The sequence below is a fragment of the Aegilops tauschii genome, chromosome 3 (genome assembly GCF_002575655.3).
Source record: "Aegilops tauschii subsp. strangulata cultivar AL8/78 chromosome 3, Aet v6.0, whole genome shotgun sequence".
In the NCBI taxonomy this organism is placed as follows: Eukaryota; Viridiplantae; Streptophyta; class Magnoliopsida; order Poales; family Poaceae; genus Aegilops; species Aegilops tauschii.
The window spans coordinates 5504917-5525705 of NC_053037.3; the positions used below are offsets into that span (position 1 = coordinate 5504917).

Genomic DNA, 20789 nt, shown 5'->3' on the forward strand with positions numbered 1-20789 from the left:
GGAAGAAGAGTCCCCGCCGCCGCCAACGCCGGCCGGGCTTTGCCCGGCAGCGGCGAGGGGAGGGGGCTCAAGAGGTGGCGGCTAGGGTTCGCCCGGCCTCTCGCGGGAGAGGCACGGGGCGAACGAGAGGTCCGAGATGTGTCTGGTCTTCGGTCAAAATACATTAAAATGTGAACTATACAAAAAGACAAATATGAGGCTTTTTAGCATATGTACTATTCATCTTCAAAGTCCATGATTTTGGTTTTTTTGTGCAGCTCGCAATTCAAGGTATTCATCCTGAATTTTTCTTGCATGTAGTAAATAAGCCCTTTTCTCGCATACACTGTTTTTTCACACATACACTGTACATCCTTGCATACATGTGTATTTTTTCCAGAATTTTTTGAAACTGAAATCTGAGAATTTTGATTTTTTTAAAATAAAGGACTCTATGAAGCTCGGTCTCTAAAATGCCCTACTCCTCATATAGCACATATATCTTTTAGATAGTGCAATGCGTGTTCCGTCAGTTGGACATGCACCATCAGGTTCCTGCCTGGCAGCCAGACAAGCATGGAAAAGGACTGCGTTGCCTGGCAGCCAGACAACCATGGAATGTTCTCTGTCAGATCAGCATATAGAATGGCTCTCATGGCAACACAGGAGAGATTGGCGAGTCGAGTGGACGTCCAGATGGGTCAAGACCAGCTTGGAAGTTGATGTGGAGCTGCGGCGCCCCACCTAAAGTACGGGTGTTCGCGTGGAAGGCTGCCAGAGGGGACTTGGCCACCAGAGAAAATATCTTGCGCCATCACCTTGATCATGATGCGATCTGTACCATCTGTGGGCAAGAGATTGAGACGACATTTCACGCACTGGTTCAATGCCCACATGCACGTAATCTCTGGACTGTGATGAGATTAGTTTGGGACCTTCCGGCTGATGACTCACTCAAAGGTATCGAACCAGAATGGCTCCTTCTTTGCCTCCAGCAATTAGATGAGACCCAGCGTATGCTCATGCTCATGCTACTATGGCGTGTATGGCATGTTCGAAACGAACTTACCCATGACAAACCACTGATCCCGGTCGAGGCGTCGAAGAAATTTCTCTGTAGCTATGTCGATTCCTTGCTACTCACACTAGTAGAAAAAGGGCCTTTAGTCCCGGTTCCAGAACCGGGACTAAAGGCCCTCCACGTGGCCGCTGCCTGGAGGTCCACTTTTAGTCCCGGTTGGTAACACCAACCGGTACTAAAGGAAATTTTATGATTTTTTCTGAATTTTTTTTTGAATTTTTTTTTTATTTTCAAAAATTTCTGAATTTTTTTAACCTCTAATCTCTAATCACCCCTCATCACTGCTCAATTTAACCTCTAATCTCTAATCACCCCTCATCATTCCAAATCATCTAACTTCCCGGACGGTCACCCATCCTCTCACTACTCCAGCCTAAGCATGCCTAACTTTCGGGTTATATTCTCCCTCGTTTCCAAGACTGCATTTGTTGTTTTCCAGACAATAGTAAGATGTCAATCCTATTAACCCTCAGTAATTTAGCTTGAGCATGAAGTCACACATTTCACTGTTTGAGTTTGAAACTATTGTTCTAAAAAACAATAATTATTTAGTAACACTAATATTTCTTGAATAAGTAGTTTGACCATAGTTTGACCACAGTTTGACCAGATTTGACCAAAATTTAAAAAAACTGAAATAATTATTTAGTAACACTAATATTTCAGGGGCACGGCTTCCATCCCAAAGCTGTTACCCTGGCCATCTTCTCGACCACTTTCGTGTTCGCCATCACGCCGGCCTGACCACTCTGGTCGTTCCAGCGATGGGATGGCATTCGTTATCTCTGTCACCCCATACTTGTACAATACATTCCCAGGGCCATACTTGGGCCTCGCCAATCCATACGAGTACAAACCTACAAACCGTTTCCTCGCCGTAGAGCTCGACTGCGTCAAAGACTTTGAGCTCAAAGATATATAAGGTAACCATATCGGTATTGATCTCAATCTGCCAGCTCTTCAACCGCGGGCTACTACATCAATGACACGGACGCTTATGCTGAGCCAAGCTTCAAGGCGTGGAGGCTTTCTAGTGGAAATCCGATGCAGGTATGGGTGGACTATAACAGCTCTAACAACCAGCTCGATGTCACACTTGCTGTTGTCCCCATGTCCAAGCCCACTTTGCCGCTACTGTCGTATTCTCCTGACTTTCTGCATGTGTTGGGATTACACGCATGGCACCACAGTATATGTCGGCTTCTCCGCCGCAACCTTGACCCAAGACTCCGGCTCCGGCTCCGGCTCGATCGTCGACACTCTTGACCCAAGACTGCACGAATATGCTGCTGATGAGGCGGAGCTGGTGCTCAAGCTTGGGTTGTTGTGCTCGCACCCTTTACCTGTGGCGAGGCCCTTCATACGCCTTGTTATGCGGTACCTCGATGGAGAGTTACCCTTGCCCGAGTTCTCTCCTGAATATCTCAACATTACAGATGTCGATGAGGTTCTTGATGAAGTGCCTCCGTCAGTGGCAAACACCATTACAGGTCTGTCTGGAGGTAGATGATAGAACATCCAGGAGGGTTTATCTATTGTTGTTTAATTAAAGGCTGGGGTGGTGTTAGGTTTAGAAGAACCTCATGGGGAGAAAATGAGAAATGATAGATATGTATGTGTTTGTGTGTGTGGCTACTGGCTACTGAACAAATCTGGGTACTTCACAATAAAAAATACCTTTCTGAAATTCTCTCAGGTTACTCTCTCACAAGTCTCTTTCTCAGGACTGGGAAGTATCCTCCAAAAGGATAGCCTTGGGAAGAGTTTGTGGCTGCCAGTGTCACAGGATAGGAACGGCAGCTGCCTCCTGTCCTGTACACCTTCCAACTACTACTTTGCAGGTCTGTTCCTTCCATTCATCCATTGTTCTTGTAGCTCCAGACAGAGCACACAGCTTGGCAAGCTCAAAAAGTCTTAAATCTTTGGATTGAAAATGCACCAATATATATCCTCAAACGGCCACTGAGAAAACAAATCATTTGCCCCGCCAACTGCCAACATTGTTATTTACCTGTAGTGGTGAAAAGGAGCAAAAGAATCCCATATATGTAGCATTTTACAGTTTTTTTTTTCTTGTGATGATTCAAGATATATATAGGTCTGAGCCGTATTTTCCGCTTCCGAGGAAATCGAGCAATATTGTCAGCTGAGGTGTTTTTTTCTATCTCATTAGTGCTGGACAAGCTAACCTAACCAGTTCTTGTCTCTGAAAATTATTGTCAGCGTATGTCTGCAAGACGCTCTGCAGTTCCATAATCCAGATAATAATATGCAGTCTCTGGCCTTGCAAAGCTCTGCACAAGCATGCATGAGGAACAACGGGAGAGATGGCAGCACGTTGGTGTTACAAATTTAATCCCTGGCTTGGACCATACGACCATTAATAATACTATGAGTCTTTCAAATATATTGCCATGTCAACACATCAAAACATGGCAGTTTGAACCTGATTGATACCAGTTCAGTTCAGACTTCAGAGAGAGAGCAAGCCGCGCCACTTCCCTCAAAAAGAAAACAAAAAAGATATCCCTCCGCTTCCTTCCCCGCCCCATCACACTTCTTGGCGGCGCTCCGGCGATGGCTTCTGGTCTTGCCCGTGCGCTTATTGTGGCAGGCCGCCACTCTGCCCTAGCTGCGCATCTCTTCCCGTCAGCCGCTGCCGCTGCTGTCTACCTCCTCCGCCACCCCGCCGCATCAGGAAAGGTGAACCTTCTTCCTATTTGTACTGGATGTTCGCTATGGTTCACCACAGATTTAGGAATCATCTGCGCCTAGTACAGATTTGGGAATCCTGCTGTCAATCGATCACTTGTGCAACGATTCAGCACCCAGCGACGGCTGAGGACTAATTCAGATAATCGACTGCACCGTGAAGTCATAGTCATCGTGCACCTCTTGAGTCTTGACTAGTGCTATTACTTTTCAGATTGTCGTCAAATCTGATGTCCGGTAACAGGTAGATTTAGTTGATCTCAAAATAGACATGCATTACACACATTCTAATCATAGTTTTAAATAGCCGGCTGTAGCTCTGCTATAGCCTTTTCAGCAGGATACTGCTAAATGATCGTCTTCACAAATAGCCCGCTATAGCTGATTTGAAGGCCCGTCACTACTTTTCATAGCCCGCAATTTAAAACATTGATTCTAATGCACAAATTCAGCCCAGCCGCTGTAGAACAACAAGGTTTGCAATGTCGAACTATTTTTCAGGTAAAGTTGGGCTTCATATTGTAATAATTCGAGAAGATACAACAGACATGTCAGTTGCTTTACATAAGAAATTCTCATGTCCTGCTCATAATCTAATTGGCTTCTATGTCAGGATTGTCTCATTTCACCTTGGGCCTAATATATGTGAGGCCAGAGGTGGAACTGAGGAGATCCACTGGAGATTGACGAACAGCTTGCCGAGGGAATTCAGCCAATCCACTGCACCGTTGAGTCACATGAGTGGTATGCAGCAACTTCCGACTAGTTCTATTAATAGTCAAATTCTCGTGAAATTGATGCCATATAGCCTGGTAAATAGGGAGATTCTCATGGTCATAGTAGTAGAGATCGATGAGCAGCATACCCTGATTGACTTCCATCTACAAACTTTGAGACATGGCCAACTATCCAAACGTATGATGATGCAATACACTTTACTAGTATCAAAATGCTAACTGATTCAAAAATCAAATGCCTTATACGATACACATTACTAAGCATATATAGCAGAACCTATTATGAAAGGAAAACACATTGGAAATTGGGAGAAATTTAAAGCACTTGTAATTTTTCTACTTCCAAATACCATTCATTCTGTCAATTTCTCTGTTTTGTTGGATCCTGGGAGCATTTTGGAACATGCTGTTTGTTAGAATAAATCCGAGGCACTCCGTCGATCATCCGAGGATCAAGCAATCACATGAGCACGACACCAAGATTTGTTAACGATGTTCACCGATATGGCTACATCCCCGGGGCCTGACTATGGGCGCTCCTCCCTGTGACATCGCTACAATACCGCACCCGGTCGCCCTGGACACCGGCACATGCCGCCGGCTTCCCCTGCGTTCCGGTGCTATTATGTTGGCATAGGTTACGTCGTGTGTCTACCCCCGCTATATATGAGAGGTCTAGGATACAAGTGTCCTAATTGGACACGACTCCATATCCTATCTAAACACAATACAACTACAAGCCCAACTGTAACCTACCTTGTACACAATATTCGACACAACTCCAACACTGTTAATTTCAACTACAATGACTAGAAAAATACCTGCATTAATTGATCTGAAAACAGACTTGCATTACATGAAAAAATTGAACATTCTAATGACTAAATTCAGTCCAGCTGCTGTAGAACAAGAAGGTTTGCAATATTGAAATACTTTGCGGGTACAATTAACTCAAGACAAGGGGCTTCAGATTATAATAATTTAAGGAGATACAACAGACTTGTCATTTGCTTTACATAAGAACATCGCATGTCCTGCTTGTAATCTAATTGTCTATCTTGTCAAGATTTTCTCATTTCACCTGGGACCTGATACATGTGAAGCCAGAGGTGGAACCGATGAGACCACATTTCCAGCAGCGCCGAAATACACTTGATTTGTTGCAACAAAGTTATGATCGATGTTGCTCTCTGCATTCATGGCACCTTCCAAGACCTTGACTACCTCGGACATTTTAGGCCTTCTTTTGCAATCAATCTGCAAACACCACATTGCGAGCTTCATCATCTCAATTACATCCTGCTTATGTGCTAGCATATCGTTACTCTTATTGTCAATCAATTCTATCAACCGATTATTCTTCACCTTTTCCTCCAATTGGGTGATGAGATGGATGCTCTCTTCGGATCTAGAATTGTCGAGGTTCTTTCTTCCGCTGATGACTTCCATGACCACAACACCAAAGCTATAGACATCGGCCTTTTCCGTGATCTGTGATGTCAACCATTCGGGAGCTAAATATCCAGGTGTGCCCCTCATTCTGGTAAACACTTGACTCATATCCCTGTCAATGAGCTTGCATAGTCCAAAATCAGAAAGTTTAGCATTGAAGTTATCATCTAAGAGGATGTTTTGTGGTTTGACATCCAAATGGGCAATCTTTTTCATGCACTCCTCATGAAGATAAGCAAGACCCTTTGCTATGTGAGTGATAATCTTGTACCGCGTGCTCCAATTCAGGGGAGGTGAATCATTGTCATGTCGATGATAGATCCATCTATCCAAGGATCCTTTTGGCATGTACTCATATACCAAGAGCCTATGCGATTTCTCTGCACAGAAACCAATTAATCTCACCAGATTAATATGATGAATGCTGCCAATTGTCTGAACCTCTGCAGAAAATTCCCTTTTGCCCTGACCCGCTCGATCTAAACGTTTTACTGCAATCCTTTCATCAGCTATCTGTCCCTTGAAAACAGATCCAAATCCTCCTTCCCCGAGCTTGTTTGCGAATTGCTCGGTTGCTGCTTTTAACTGTTGAAATGTGAACCTCATTGGTGTTGCTTGTAGCTCCCCAAACTCTTCCTCCTCCATCTCATGATGTCGTTGTGTTCTTCGTTTACGTATAAAGTAAGTGATGAGGAACAAGATGGAAAGAAAAATGAAGCCGCCTACAGGAGCTAAAATTGCAACAACTCTTCTTATAGAAGAGGATTTCACTTTCATGCTTGTTGGGCCAATAGTTGCAGGCAGAGCACTTGGGGCCGTAGGTGTTACATTGGCTGTTGGTGCAGGCACAACACTTTGGGTCGTAGGTGTTACCTTGGGCGGGGGTTGAGGCATGGGACTTTCAGCTGTAGGAGATATTGTTTGGTTGATCATAGCACACAAGTGCACCTTCCCGTCCTGACCGACCGTCGCACAAGTGGGCATCTTCCCGCCCTGATCGAGCTTCTCACGAGCTCCAACCGGAATAGCGGCTGGCCATATGATGGCAATGGGGAGGAGGAGAGGCAGGAGGCGGAGAGCCGAAGAGGTACTCACCACTGCCATTTGTGTTATGATTTCTCATTGCGCCCGTCAACTTGAACCAGTATCTCAGTTGCAAACTTGTGATAGGGCTCCTGTGGCTGTGACAGACTGACAGCTAACGGATTGGAAGAGTGGTAGGGGATAGCAGACCAGACAGCCTAGAGTGGTAGGAGATTGCAGACAGGGACATGACCTGTCTGCTGAATCATTCAAGGGTCAGCATAAAACAGCCTAACATTCTTGTCGACTTGTTTGCTTGTTTGTCCCTTTCGAATTATATCTGTACGTCTTCAAGAGAAAAAAATGGAATGGCATCTGTATAGTGCGTTGTTTGATGATTTTGGTTGTAAGAAATCGGCAAACACGGCAGAAAAATGCGATCAAATCTTGTATAGGTTTTATCATATAGAACATGATTTTTGGCAAAATATCATCTTGGGAGAGTGGACATTTTTTTCCTTGTGTATGTCAGAGCCTTTTTTCTTTCCTGCTTGTTAATGTATCTCAACTCTTTAGTTACGGAATGAGGCAAACTCTTCTGTGTCCATTTTGAAAAGAAAAAATAAAATACTTCTAGACTTCTAATATAATTAGATCATATAACACAGTGGTAGACTGAGTATTTAATCCCAGATTGCACATCTTTGTTTTCAGTTTCTTTGTTCTGGACATCTGTTCCGTTATGATTATAATGGAATCCGGCTCCTAATTTGTTCATTACACCGATCTGTCATATGCTTTGTTGCAACACTTTAGATCCAGAATCTTTAGTTAGCAGCAGTGATGTACAGTGAATAACGCTTTGCAAGAAGTACCTTTGGGTTGGCAGCATGCTGAGTGCGGAAGCCTGGAAGCAGCTCGAGGCCTTGTTGATTGGGCTAGCTATCATATGCCGTCAACCATATGGAGCCATGTCACACTCACCATAACTCCTTGATTGCGTCCAGATGAGGGTGGCAAAACCTTGTGATCCTTGTGACACATTTTGTCACGCCGAATCTGAGATTGTCACGAGTGTCAGGCCGCACTAGCAGTATCCTCGTTGCTGCTGTTTCATAGAGTGGAAATCACTCTGGATCACAAGATCGCGCTGGGAGGAAGCTGCGCGGCACCTGCTCGAGTAGGGATGACGCCGGGTTTGGGTACAGGTGGAGCCACCCTATACCCTTAACCGTCGCCCCAAACCTTACCCATCACCCATACCCATATCCGTCGACGGGTACAATATTTCCTCATACCCATAACATGTCAGGGTAAACGGGTACCCACGGATACTAAGGATGTGTAAAATTACTCAGGTTTGCAGCACATCAATTTGAGCCAAAATGACTTGCTTGTTATCCGTTATTTATATGTTCAGCAGATTTTGTGTGAAGCTCGGTATATTTAAAAAAAATCAAAAAGCATATTCCGAAGTTTCAAAAAAAAAAGTGAAAACAAATCCATGGAAACAAATATGTGTTCCGCACGAACATTTGGAATTTCATTTTTAAATGTTGTGATTTGTAGGTTGTACAAAAAAATCCGTCGCAAAACCAAAAATAAAGGGCCTGTTTTAAAATATGAATTTGTCTTTTTTCTGCACGCCACGTGTGAAAGTATAATGCTGTGAAATTTTGCACATCCTTAGTATACATGTGTATGTGTATTCACAAAAAAGTTCAAAAAAATCACACAAAAAACTGAATTTAATTTTTTGGGCATGGAAAAAGGGTATGTACTCCACTCACCTCTTCATTTCATTTTTTTTCTCTAAGTACTTCTGGAGAACAACAACTCGACCTTGTGAAGTCATATTCATCCAAAGACTTGTTTCGAAACACAACTTGCCTGCTTGCAGCTGCAGCTAGTCCCTTTGCTGTAGAGTATAGACTAGAGTACTGAAAGTGCGTTATATCGACTAGAGGGGGGTGAATAGACGATTTTTACAAATTCGTCACTGAAGAATTACTACTTGAGGAATTAACTAAGTGACGAAATACAAGCAGCGGAAAAGGTACTCAGGTGCATGCATAACAAGACAGTAGCATAGTCATCATGATGAAATAAAACATACACAGAGTATAGGTAGCATGTAATCAGGATAAGCAGGCAGAAGACAAGATGACAGAAGAAATAGGATTGAGGAAATTGAGAAACTCTTTAGTCAAAGTCTTCAAACAGTAATGATCAATTTCATCAACACATAAACGAGGAAATGAAAGGATGAGAAAATAGAATCAGTAGCTCGGTGAAGACAGTGATTTAGTAGACCAGTTCCAACTGATGTGACAGTTGTACGTCTGGTTGGAGTGGTTTGGTATTTAAACCAAAGGACACACAGTCCCAGGACACACAACCCTTATTGTATTCTCCTTGAGCTAAGGTCACACAAATCTCACCCAATCACTCGTGGTAAGTCTTCAAGGTGACTTCCAAACCTTCAAAGACTTGGTCACTCGGCGATCCACAATTCCTCTTCGGTGTTCTAGACCTTGACGCCTAACCGTCTGGAAGATGCACAGTCTTCAAAGGTAACAAACGTCGGTTCCACAAAGGAACAATCTCTTCAGTGATGCCCAATCACTTTGGGTTTTAGGTGTTGGGATGTTGGGTTTTTTCACTAATCATTTTCTCTTAAAGTCCTCGGAGGATGGGATGCTCTAAATGACAAGTGTTAGTTTCTCTCGGAGCAGCCAACCAGCTAGTGGTTGAGGGGGATGGCTATTTATAGCCAGGGAGCAGCCCGACATGATAAGACGTAAATGCCCCTGATGATATGACCGTTATGTGGATAAGATATTTGGGATAGCTGGCGCAAAGAACATCAACTGTCGGAAGTTCGAACCATGAAATTCCTCTGGGCTATCATGTTCCTCACTATAGGCAATTCGTACTGGCAAATTCCTAATTCCTCAGTCAGAACAAATTCCTCAGAGACCAGAAGAACAATGTCTCTGTCACAGAAGAAATTGACTGAACTGCAAGAGATTTTCAAAGGCTTCACTCGAAGGATTAGGTATGTGTAGGCTTTGAGATGAGCATCACTTGAAATTTTTTCCTTAATATTACCTCGACCCCTTTAACAGTACGGTGTTTCCTATGACCAAAAAGAAGGAAATGAAACTACCAAAACAAAAGTCTTCACGCCTCATAGTCCTCACATCAATATCTTCAAGGTCACACCAATTTCCTCATTTTCAAAGTCTTCAGATGAAGACATTCAGGGGACGACAGTCATTGGATATATCAAACTCCTCAGAGACTTATAAGGCCTGTGTACACTCATAAACACATTAGTCCCTTAATCTATAAATCTTCAATACACTAAAATCACTAAGGGGCACTAGATGCACTTACAAGTATTCTTTCATGCTAATTACCTTTTTTGTGGACGGCATAAATTGAAATCACATCATTGTTTTGACAGCTCACAAACTGTTGGAGCTATGTCAAATATTGTGTATAAGGTAGGTTACAATTGGACTTGGAGTTGTATCGTGTGTAGACGAATTATGGAATCGTGTCTTTATGGGACAATTCTATCATAGGCTTCTTATATAGTGTGAAAACAGACACACGATATTACATATGCCAAAATAATAGCATAGATATCTAGGGGAGCCTATGGCGTGTGCCGACGCCTAAGTGATCGGCTATGATGAACTGGTTGATCTGTTGGTCTGTTGGTCTTCTGCTAAGCACAGTGTTACGGCAAGAAGCCGCGGCAGGCTTTTTTAGGGGTAGAAGCCTGACTTCATTCATCAAAATCCACATAATGTGGGATAGAAACTACATCATGCGGCTGGCCTAACCACACACGTCGCCGCCATGGAGCTAAAGTAAGGAAAAATTTAGCTAAACTATGTGCTTCAAAATTAGAAGCACGACCTTCAAACATAAATATACAAGTAAATGGTGCCGCTCGCGCTTTTGATCTCGTTAATGATGACTCCATATCTGCCTTGATTTCTCTGGTTAAAGGCTATGATGAACTGGTTGATCTGTTGGTCTTCTGCTAAGCACAGTGCCTCACGACATGTGATGGCTTCCATGATCGCTGGATCATCAACTCCTTCATTGAATAGAGCTGAGCTGCCTATGTAAACCCTGCTATTATCACGGAAGACCGCGGCCCCTGAATCGACATGAATCTTAGAAAAGTTTGGAGGAGGCGCCTTTGGCCGCTTTTGAGCATTTGCGGAGGTCATGGCAGTGGCCGGGATTGAGTTACTTGGCTTCTTGGCGTTGATAATATCCAGCTCATCAAAGAACCTCCCGATGAAAGAGTGCACTGTTTGCGGACTTTGGAAAATGCCTTCACGGATCGCTTTTCTTCTTGCTGATAAGATGGCCCAGAGGGTGACTGCAAGCTTGACAAACAGCACACACTAGTAGAAAACAGTGCAAAACTATATGGGAAGCGTAGAACCCTTTATCTCGGGCCGCATGTATATATTAGGCGTTGGCCTTGGCATACAAGTTACAGAGAAGATCGAGAGATCGACCAGGAAGGTCGTTACAGAGAGATCGGGAGAGAAAAAGAGATAGAGATGAGGTACAGAATTTAAACAAACTCCTATCCCTATACATCTCCTATACGTCTATTCCAACACTCCCCCTCAATCTGAACCTCAAGGAGCTTTGTTAAGGTTAAGATTGTACTTAAATTCATTCAACCTTCTCTCGGTAAGAGGCTTTGTAAACCCATCCGCGAGTTGATCTTCTGTGGGAATAAACCGAATCTCAAGAAGCTTTCGAGCTACTCTTTCTCTGACAAAATGAAAATCAACTTCAATATGTTTTGTCCATGCATGAAAAACAGGATTTGCTAAGAGATAAGTTGCACCAATATTGTCACACCATAATCTCGCAGCCTGTGGAGCCTTAATTCCAAGCTCATAGAGTAATGTCTGTATCCACATCACTTCAGCTGTAGCATTAGCCAAGGCCTTATATTCAGCCTCTGTTCTTGACCTAGAAACAGTGGCCTTATATACATCTCTTATACGTCTATCCCAACAAACAGGGCTTTCGTCCGAGCCGGATCGGAGCAATAGTCCCGGTTGCATTACGAACTGGGGACTAATGTGAGCATTAGTCCCGGTTCAAGCGGCGCAGGCATCAGTCCCGGTTCGAACGGGACCTTTAGTCCTGGTTGGAGACACCAACGGGGACTAAAGCCTTTTACCACATTAAACTTGGAAAAATCATAACTAAATCATCCTAATTCAGAAAAATATAAATAATATATCAACGTAGACAACGGTAAATGTACCTCACAGCAAAAAAATAGGCATTTCCAGCAAAAAAAATTGATTTTTTGAATTTTTCGAATTCAAACGCTCAATGTATAGTAAAGTGTGGCAGCACCTCACAGCATGCGTGGAGACAACGTTCCACTTAGCTAGTAGCTCTTTTATGATAAATATAAGTTCAAGTGCTATCTATATCTATTTTAAAAGAAATTGAATTCAAAAATCAATTATAAATTTCGTTCGAAATTTTCTCAAAATTTCGTGGTAACCGTGGTAACCCCGTTTACCGGCCCCCTGGTAAAAATGCCCCATTCGGTAACCAAAACCTTGGCCGGGATTGAGTTACTTGGCTTCTTGGCATTGATAATATCCAGCTCATCAATGAACCTCCCGATGAAAGAGTGCCGGTGGCGCCATGAATCTGGTGCTCCACACAGCCCATAGGAACTAGCTAGTTCGTCACATGTGTCGGTAAGCCCTTACGTTCTTGGTCGGTAATGACTAATGACTACTTAGACAACCTCCATAAGAACATACAGATCTTCGTTGGAACTTGAATTTTCAACTAATTTTTCCAGACTCCCTCGTCTCTATTGCTTCCTGAAGACCCGGCCGAGCTTTTCAGCCACGTTTCCCTGCACTCCCTTGTATATACTCCCTCCGTTTCTAAATATATGTCTTTTTAGAGATTTCACTATGTACTACATACGAATGTATATAGACGTATTTTAGAGCGTAGATTCATTCATTTTATTGTGTATGTAGTCCATAGTGGAATCTCTAAAAATGACATATTTAGGAACGGAGGAGTAGATACTAACATTTTGTATGCCAACTTCACAGAAAATTGTCCATTCTTCTCATAGTTCTAGCACCAAAAGTCGTATATATTCTGTGCACATAAAGGTATTCTTAAGATGATGGGAACATTCATAGGCAAGAAAACCATAAAGGTATTCCATGTGGCTGATGTGGAATCAATAAGCTCAGAGACAAAAGTTGGCAGATTAGAGTCAAACAACCATAAAGATGCATCATCTCATCACGTGGCAGCCAATTCTCTGTCGGAATATTTGTCATTTCACCGTTCCCAATCATCTTGATGAGCCCTTGCTTGAGAGTGTCTCGGCCTTCCAATATGGCCCTCCAAATTTGACTAGGGTGGTTACCAACATCGGAGTGTCTGGTGTTTTTATATTTCCCAGAAGCGCCACGGTTTATGTCGGTTCTCAAAAGAGTCGGATCGTGAAATAATTTTTAGAAGAGGTCTTTTTGTGCCCAAAATTCTGAAAAGATCAGAATAGTGATTTCGGCCATGATTCTTCACCGTTTCTTCCAATAGGGTAATAAGGGCATCTCCAATGCCAGCCTCAAATCGCCGCAATCATCCGGACTGCACGATCTAGACATGTTTGCCATCCAACACGGTCCTGTATCGATCGGTCTGGGAGAGCCTCTCGGCCCAGTAGAAGCACGAGGTGGCCGCCCTTGCGGCCGCCTAGTAGAGTCGTTGTGCCAGGCGGATAGAGGCCAGCATGCCGACCAGCTCTTCGGAGGTCTCCGGCGATGACCCCACAATAGAGACTAGCTCCGATGATGACTCCTCGTCGGAGCCCGCCCTAGTGCATGTCGGCTTGAGGATGGAGCACGCACGACACACTTCAATGCCATCATTGCCGAGGAGCCAGCGCCCGCTCCTATGTGGGCATTCCTGCAAGTGTAGGAGGAACAACGCTACAATTTGCTCCTCCTTGAGCAGCACCAGCTGGCGGAGGGTCAGATCTATGGCGAGCGTGCGAGCAAGGAGGTTATGGCGAACCCTAACTTCGTCGCCGAGTAGTAGGTGCTCTACCAGACCGCCTACGCTCAAGCCATCGCTTGCAACATACAAGCGGCACAACTGGACACATATGCGGCACTGGTTGTGCAGGCGATCGCGGACGAGAACACCGCCAGCTGCACGTCTTACGCGCCACCAATCATTGTTTGGCCGCGCCGGTGGGATGACGTGCGACCCCTCCAATTCCATCCTTGACCTCACATCCACCGTTGACGGACGGGTCGTGTACTTCGACGAGGATGAGTAGGGCATGGGAGGTGGCGGGGGCTCGAGTCCCAGATGCGTCGATCTGTCTTCCATATTTTACTCTTCCCACTGGCGACCGCACTTTCACTCACCGCCGCTCATGGAGACGGCAGAGGAGGAGGCCGTCATCGGAAGGGAACAATAAAGACTTGGACAACGGGTGCCGCCGTATGCTAGGTTTTGGTACAATTCCTCTTTTTTTTAATGAAAACTCTCCAAAATGTAATGAATGTTCTTTGGTTTATATGAAAATCATCTGATGTACATTGATTCGTCTGGTTGTTGAAACCTGACTTAAAATGGATGCGGCTAGCTTTGAACCTGATTTGGTCGACGATTTCCCACTGGCGTTCAATCAAAGTTATGCGCTCAGATAGAGGCCCAAGCTAACCAAGCGGGCTAGCCCTCGCCGCTACGGTGCCGGCGCCGGCGAACTGGACCGTGCCTCACACGCCGCCGCCATTGCTCGCCGCGAAATCCACCATCCCTAGTACCACATCTTTCCGCCGCACCCCATCTGCAGACGCGCGCGACGCCCACCGCTCCTAATCGCCGTACTCCGGAGAGGGCCCCATGGCCATGCCGCCGTCTTCTTCGCTCTCATACCCACTTAATCCTCGTCGATAGAGGTAACTGACTTGACTCCCGCGTTAATCGGTCATTCGTGCAACAGTTTCATGCTGAACAGCTCACATATCAGCTCTTCAGTAGGGACGAACTACACAAGTATGGTGTCTGAAGGACAATGATGGGGATAAATCATTGCGAGCGGCAGTTCAAAGTAAGGCACCAGCAACGTCTTGCACACCTCCCAACATTATATTGGTTGACAACCAAATGTGACAGTATAAACATGGCATCAGTTTCTAATAAGAGTAGCTGAGTAACTTTGGTGCATCTGCTGGCCCAGAAATGTAACAAATGGATTAGGAGGCATCGTTGTAATTGTCAAGCTTCCTTATCAGCTCCAGTTATAGTCTCAGCAAGAGCATTTTATAGCTGTAAACATCTGGATCATAGGTTATTGTTCCAAAGTTCCGAGAAAATGGTTTCTGGTGCAGTATGCAGCCCCTCTGTCTAGCTGCTGACAGTGAAGTGATGTTTCAAGTGGTTTCTGGTACAGTATGCAGCCCCTTCCACGTAGATTTGCCAGCCAAAAATCTTAAATATTCTGATTCAAGTTATAGCAAAATCCTCTAGCTTTCAAGTGGAACTAAGTTATCTGGTGTGGTGCAGGGAGAGCAGATTCCCAATGCAATTGCCAATTAGTAGTTCTCCTAATTCGAAAGGTTTGAGCCATCCTTAAAATCTTTTTCATTTAGGAAACCGTGCCATCTTCTTGTACTCCCTCCGGTCCTTTTTACTCTGCATATTAGGTTTGTCCGAAGTCAATCTCATCCAATTTTGACCAAGTTTATATAAAAAATTATAGACATTCACATAACAACACCAATATCATTAGATTCATCATGGAATATATTTTCATATTATATTTATTAGATATTATAGATGCTAATAATTTCTAATATAAATTTGGTCAAACTTAGCAAAGTTTGACTTTCGGCAAATCCAATGTGCAGAGTAAAAAGGACCGGAGGGAGTACATCGGTAACTTCGTAAAAAGAATTCAGTGGAAATTTTACATCACTTAAAACCACTTCATTTCTGCGCGTTTATCTGCCTTCTTCAGTAACATTTTTAGACATGCAACTAATTTCAACTTTTTATAGTAACTCGAAACAAAATTTCTTTTCATAGGTAACTGGACAGAACAACTAAAATGAAATTAGCTAAAGATGAGGGGCTTCATATTGTAGTAATCTGACAAAAGATAGAACATATCATGGCTTTTGATTTACATAACAAAATCTCCTGTCCTGCCCATTATCTAATTGCCTATCTTGTCAGAATTGCCTCATTTCACTTGGGCCCTGATACATGTGAAGCTAGAGGTGGAACCGAGGAGATCACATTTGTAGCAACAACAAAGTTATGATCAATATTGTTGTCTGCATTCATGCTACCTTCCAAGACCTTGACTACCTCAGACATTTTAGGCCTTCTTTTGCAGTCAATCTGCAAACACCACATCGCGAGCTTCATCATCTGAATTGCATCCTGCTTATGTGCTTGCATGTCGTTGCTGTTCCTGTCAATCAAATCTACCAAGTGATTGTTCTTCACCTTTTCCTCCAATAGAGTAATAAGATGGATGCTCTCTTCTGACCGGGAAGTGTCAAGGTTCTTTCTTCCGCTGATGACTTCCATGACCACAACACCAAAGCTGTAGACATCGGCCTTCTCTGTGATTTGTGACGTTAACCATTCAGGAGCTAAATATCCAGGCGTGCCTCTCATTCTAGTAACCACCTGGCTCATATCCCTATCAATGAGCTTGCATAGTCCAAAATCAGAAAGTTTAGCATTGAATTCATCATCTAAGAGGATGTTTTGTGGTTTGACATCCAAATGAGCAATTCGTTTTGTGCACTCCTCGTGAAGATAAGATAGACCCTTAGCTATGTGAGTTACAATTTTGCACCGGGTGCTCCAATCCAGAGGAGGAGCATAGCTGTCATGTCGACCATAGATCCATCTATCCAAGGATCCTTTGGGCATATACTCATACACCAAGAGCCTATGGGATTTCTCTGCACAGAAACCAATCAATCTCACAAGATTAATATGATGAATCCTGCCAATTGTCTGAACCTCTGCAGAAAATTTTGCCCTGACCAGCTCGATCCAAACGTTTTACTGCAATCATTTCAGTACCACATCGTCCCTTGAAAACAGACCCAAATCCTCCTTCCCCGAGCTTGTCTGCGAACTGCTCGGTTGCTGCTTTTAGCTGTTGAAATGTGAAACTGATTGGCGTTGCTTGTAGCTCCCCAAACTCTTCCTCCTCCTCCATCTCAAGCTGTCTATGTGTTCTCCGTTTACGTATAAAGTAGGTGGCGAGGAACACAATGGTAAGCAAAATGAAGCTGCCTATGGGAGCTAGAATTGTCACAATTCTTCTCACAGTGGAGGATCTTTGTTTCATGCTTGTTGTTGTTGGCCCAATCGGCGCAGGCAGAGCCACGGGATTTTCAGCTGAAGGTGATATTGCTTGATTGATGAGGGGACAAAAGACGACCTGGTAGTTGGTGCCCGTCGGGCAACTGAAAGTGCTGTTGGGATAATCCTTGGGGTAGCTGTAGGCATCTGGGCACATCTTCTTAAACAAGACGGAGTAGTTCGTGGTGCTGCAATTGTCTGCCGCGCTCCCGGTACAGCAGTATTTGTCCTGCTTGAACACCCTGCATGCATTGTTACAACCCCCTAGAGCCTTGAGCTCTGTTGGGCACTGTGATGTGATGTTGGCTGAACAGCGCGGCCCCTTGGCGCACCCTTCCCTGCCCTGAATCGGCACCGGCAGGAAGTCCATGGGCACGTTGAAGCCGTCCATGACGGAGATGTCGAAGAAATCCATGGCGTTGAAGCCACCAAACGTAAACTCACCGAGAGTGTTGGGCGGCTGACCATAGCCTGTGCAGGCGAGCAAGCCGCCGCAGTCACCAGTTTGGCACGACACGTTGCCTTCGCCATGGAGCGTGCAGCCCGTCCGTGCCCAGATGCGCCCGGATTTGTGCCCAGACGGTCCAAGTTGCAAACTTGCAATAGGCCTCCGTCTCTCTCGTGTGGCAGCTAACAGAGTGGAATAGTGAGAACTAGTATTTGATAGGACCAGACTTTTGCAGGACTTTCGAATTATATATGTACGTCTTTTCAAAGAGAATTGCATATCATTTTTTCTATATTTTAGAAACTTGCTAGTTTTCACATCTTTGCTCATTCCTGATCTGCTTTATGTTTTGATGTGGCAATCAGATCTGGAATATGGAGGCAGCAGCTGAAGGAAGAAGTATCCTTGCTTGGTGGTGGGGACAAGCTGAAGCTGACAGCAGTCCAAGCAGCCGGAGGCCTCCCTCCATGCATGCCTCCTTGGCTGACATGCCCCGTCAAGCTAATGGATCCATGTCTCACCCACCATAACTCCTTTGAATCCGTGTACATTTTTGCAAATTTGGGAATTTCTTATATAAATCCATGAATAAGTTTTGATTGTACGAACTTATTATTCCGTAAAATTCACAAGTTGTTTTTCTTTCAACCAGTCAGAGCGAGCTGAGCTAGCGATTTGGCGAGGCAACCTGAGTTCTTCCACGCACAATCTAGAAAACCCTTTCTTCTTCCAAAAGCCCAATCCGGAAAACGATATTTGGCGCTTTTTCAGAAGCTTTCGACTGGTTTTCTTTTCATTTTTCCATTTGTTTGTCTGACATTTCTGCCACGACTCTACTTGCACCGGTCGCTTCTACAGTTCTACTTTTATACGAAGCGTTGTACTACTTACTAGTAGGTCGTGCCTTCCTTTTTTTCAAATTAGAAGGCACATCTTTGTCTCCGATCCGCATGCTTTGATGATGCGACGGCGACGAACAGGCCAACACGTACGACCACTTGGAAAACAGTACTCCCGGATAGCGACGAGGGATCGCCGGGAGCCTGCATCGGCATGCCTTGATGACTTGAGCACTCGCCACAAGTCCAAGCTTTTGGACATCTGTGTGAACGTATGTGTTAGACATTTTGATTGAGTTATATATAAGCATATGCTCAACCAAGATCCAAGATAGAATCCATGGGTAACAATTATAGACAACTATGTCTCCATACGTGTAGCACACTTCACAGACATATAGATCGGAGTCTCATGACAAATCACTAATAGAAAATAGGGATTTGGTTGGGGCCTGGCCAGCCCATTAGTCCCGGTTCAGACCCATGGGGGGCATACGTCCCGGTTCGTGCACCCAGGGGCCGGCCGGGCCTCGGGAGGCATTTGTCCCGGTTCGTGTGGACCCATTTGTCCCGGTTCTAGGCACGAACCGGGACCAATGGTCCTCGCTCCAGGCCCACAGTCATTGGTCCCGATTCGTGCCTAGAACCGGGACAGAAGGGCTATGGCGTGGCCCATTAGGCCTACAACATCACTATCCATTAGGTCCACGCCAGCAAAAAAACTATCCTATCCAGTAAAAACCAGTGTAAGCCCGATTCACTAATTTTCACCCCCTTCTTCTTCGTACCCCCTTCTCGACCGCCGTCGCCGCTGCCCGACGCCGCCGCTCTTCACCGCCGGAACTGAGTGGCCGACGCCAACTCCGACAAGGAGGTGAGATCTCCCCTCTTCCCATCGTGAATTTTCTTCCCCTTCCCAAGCGTCTCCCTTTGATAGATGTGAGCCAGATTTTTTTTTAAAGATGGAGTAGATGATTGGTTTAGTGCACAGTTGATTTATTTCATAGATGGGTGAATGGATAGTGCTAGTTTTTTTTATATTAGTACTGTGATATTTAGTAGAAATTGATTTATTATTACAAATTGATATATTTATTAGAAATGGATAGGGCACAATTGAACTTAGTGTTCAATATGTTATGTATAGAATGGGAGTTTTACTTGGTAGTTTATTTACAAATGTGCGCTGAAGAAATCAGGGCAAGTCCTCATGTTGCAATTTTTTGTAGCATTGGAAGTTAAAAGTGACCAATGATATTGTTTGTAACATTGGAAGTTTAAAGTGACCAATAATATTGTTTGTAGCATTAGAAGTTAAAAGTGACCAATAATATTGTTTGTAGCATTGGAAGTTAAAAGTGAGCAATAACATGTGAGAATGCTTCAACAGCCATAAAAAGTAGTTAAACTTGGACAAAATACACCATGCATCTTGCTCTTTCCATTCAAAATCAGTAAATGTACGAAAAATAACAAATGAAGTCAGAAAGGGTTGAAAATTGATGATGTGGCTTTGAATGATGCATTTTGAACACACAAAAAGTCTGGAATTCAAATAAGTTCAAAAAAATGAAATTCCTTTGTAACAGATGAGTTTCCGTATGAAACCCTGATACTTCGAAAGAGATTGTCCGTTTTGTATATGAAGTGCATCTAGTTTTTGCCGTAACCCTCTCAACTTTTTTGCACATGCTATGTGGGTGAAATGATGATACCATGCCAACTTTCAACATTTTCAGAGTTTATTTGAAATGCTTTTGAATTTCAGGGTCTTATAGCTAAAAAAATCAATAAATGCATGAAAAATAACAAATGAAATCAGAAAGGGTTGAAAATTGATAATGTGGCTTTGAATGGTGCATTTTCAACACACAAAAAGTCTGGAGTTCAAATAAGTTCAGAAAAATGAAGTCCCTTTGTAACAAATGAGTATCCGTATGAAACCCTGATACTTCGAAAGAGATTGTCCGTTTTGTACACGAAGTGCATCTAGTTTTTGCCGTAACCTCTCACCTTTTTTGCACCAACTATGTGGGTGAAATGATGATACCATGCCAACTTTCAACCTTTTCAGA

The 20789-nt window shown here is 43.9% G+C and overlaps 1 protein-coding gene, 1 long non-coding RNA gene and 1 pseudogene across 2 annotated transcripts; 1 reads left to right on the plus strand and 2 right to left on the minus strand.

The window, feature by feature from the left end:
* Positions 1-2881: 2881 nt before the first annotated feature.
* LOC141042214 (uncharacterized) lies at positions 2882-18898 on the plus strand. Its single transcript, XR_012204013.1, has 3 exons — positions 2882-3763; positions 4386-4516; positions 18241-18898. It is a non-coding gene; the product is annotated as an uncharacterized lncRNA (long non-coding RNA).
* Positions 5463-12257, minus strand: LOC109786725 (G-type lectin S-receptor-like serine/threonine-protein kinase SD2-5). The gene has a single exon (XM_073509781.1). The coding sequence runs from the start codon at positions 7063-7065 to the stop codon at positions 5587-5589; it is 1479 nt and encodes a 492-aa protein (XP_073365882.1). The 5' UTR covers positions 7066-12257; the 3' UTR covers positions 5463-5586.
* On the minus strand, positions 16135-17871 carry LOC109786718 (G-type lectin S-receptor-like serine/threonine-protein kinase SD2-5; annotated as a pseudogene).
* Positions 18899-20789: the final 1891 nt, after the last annotated feature.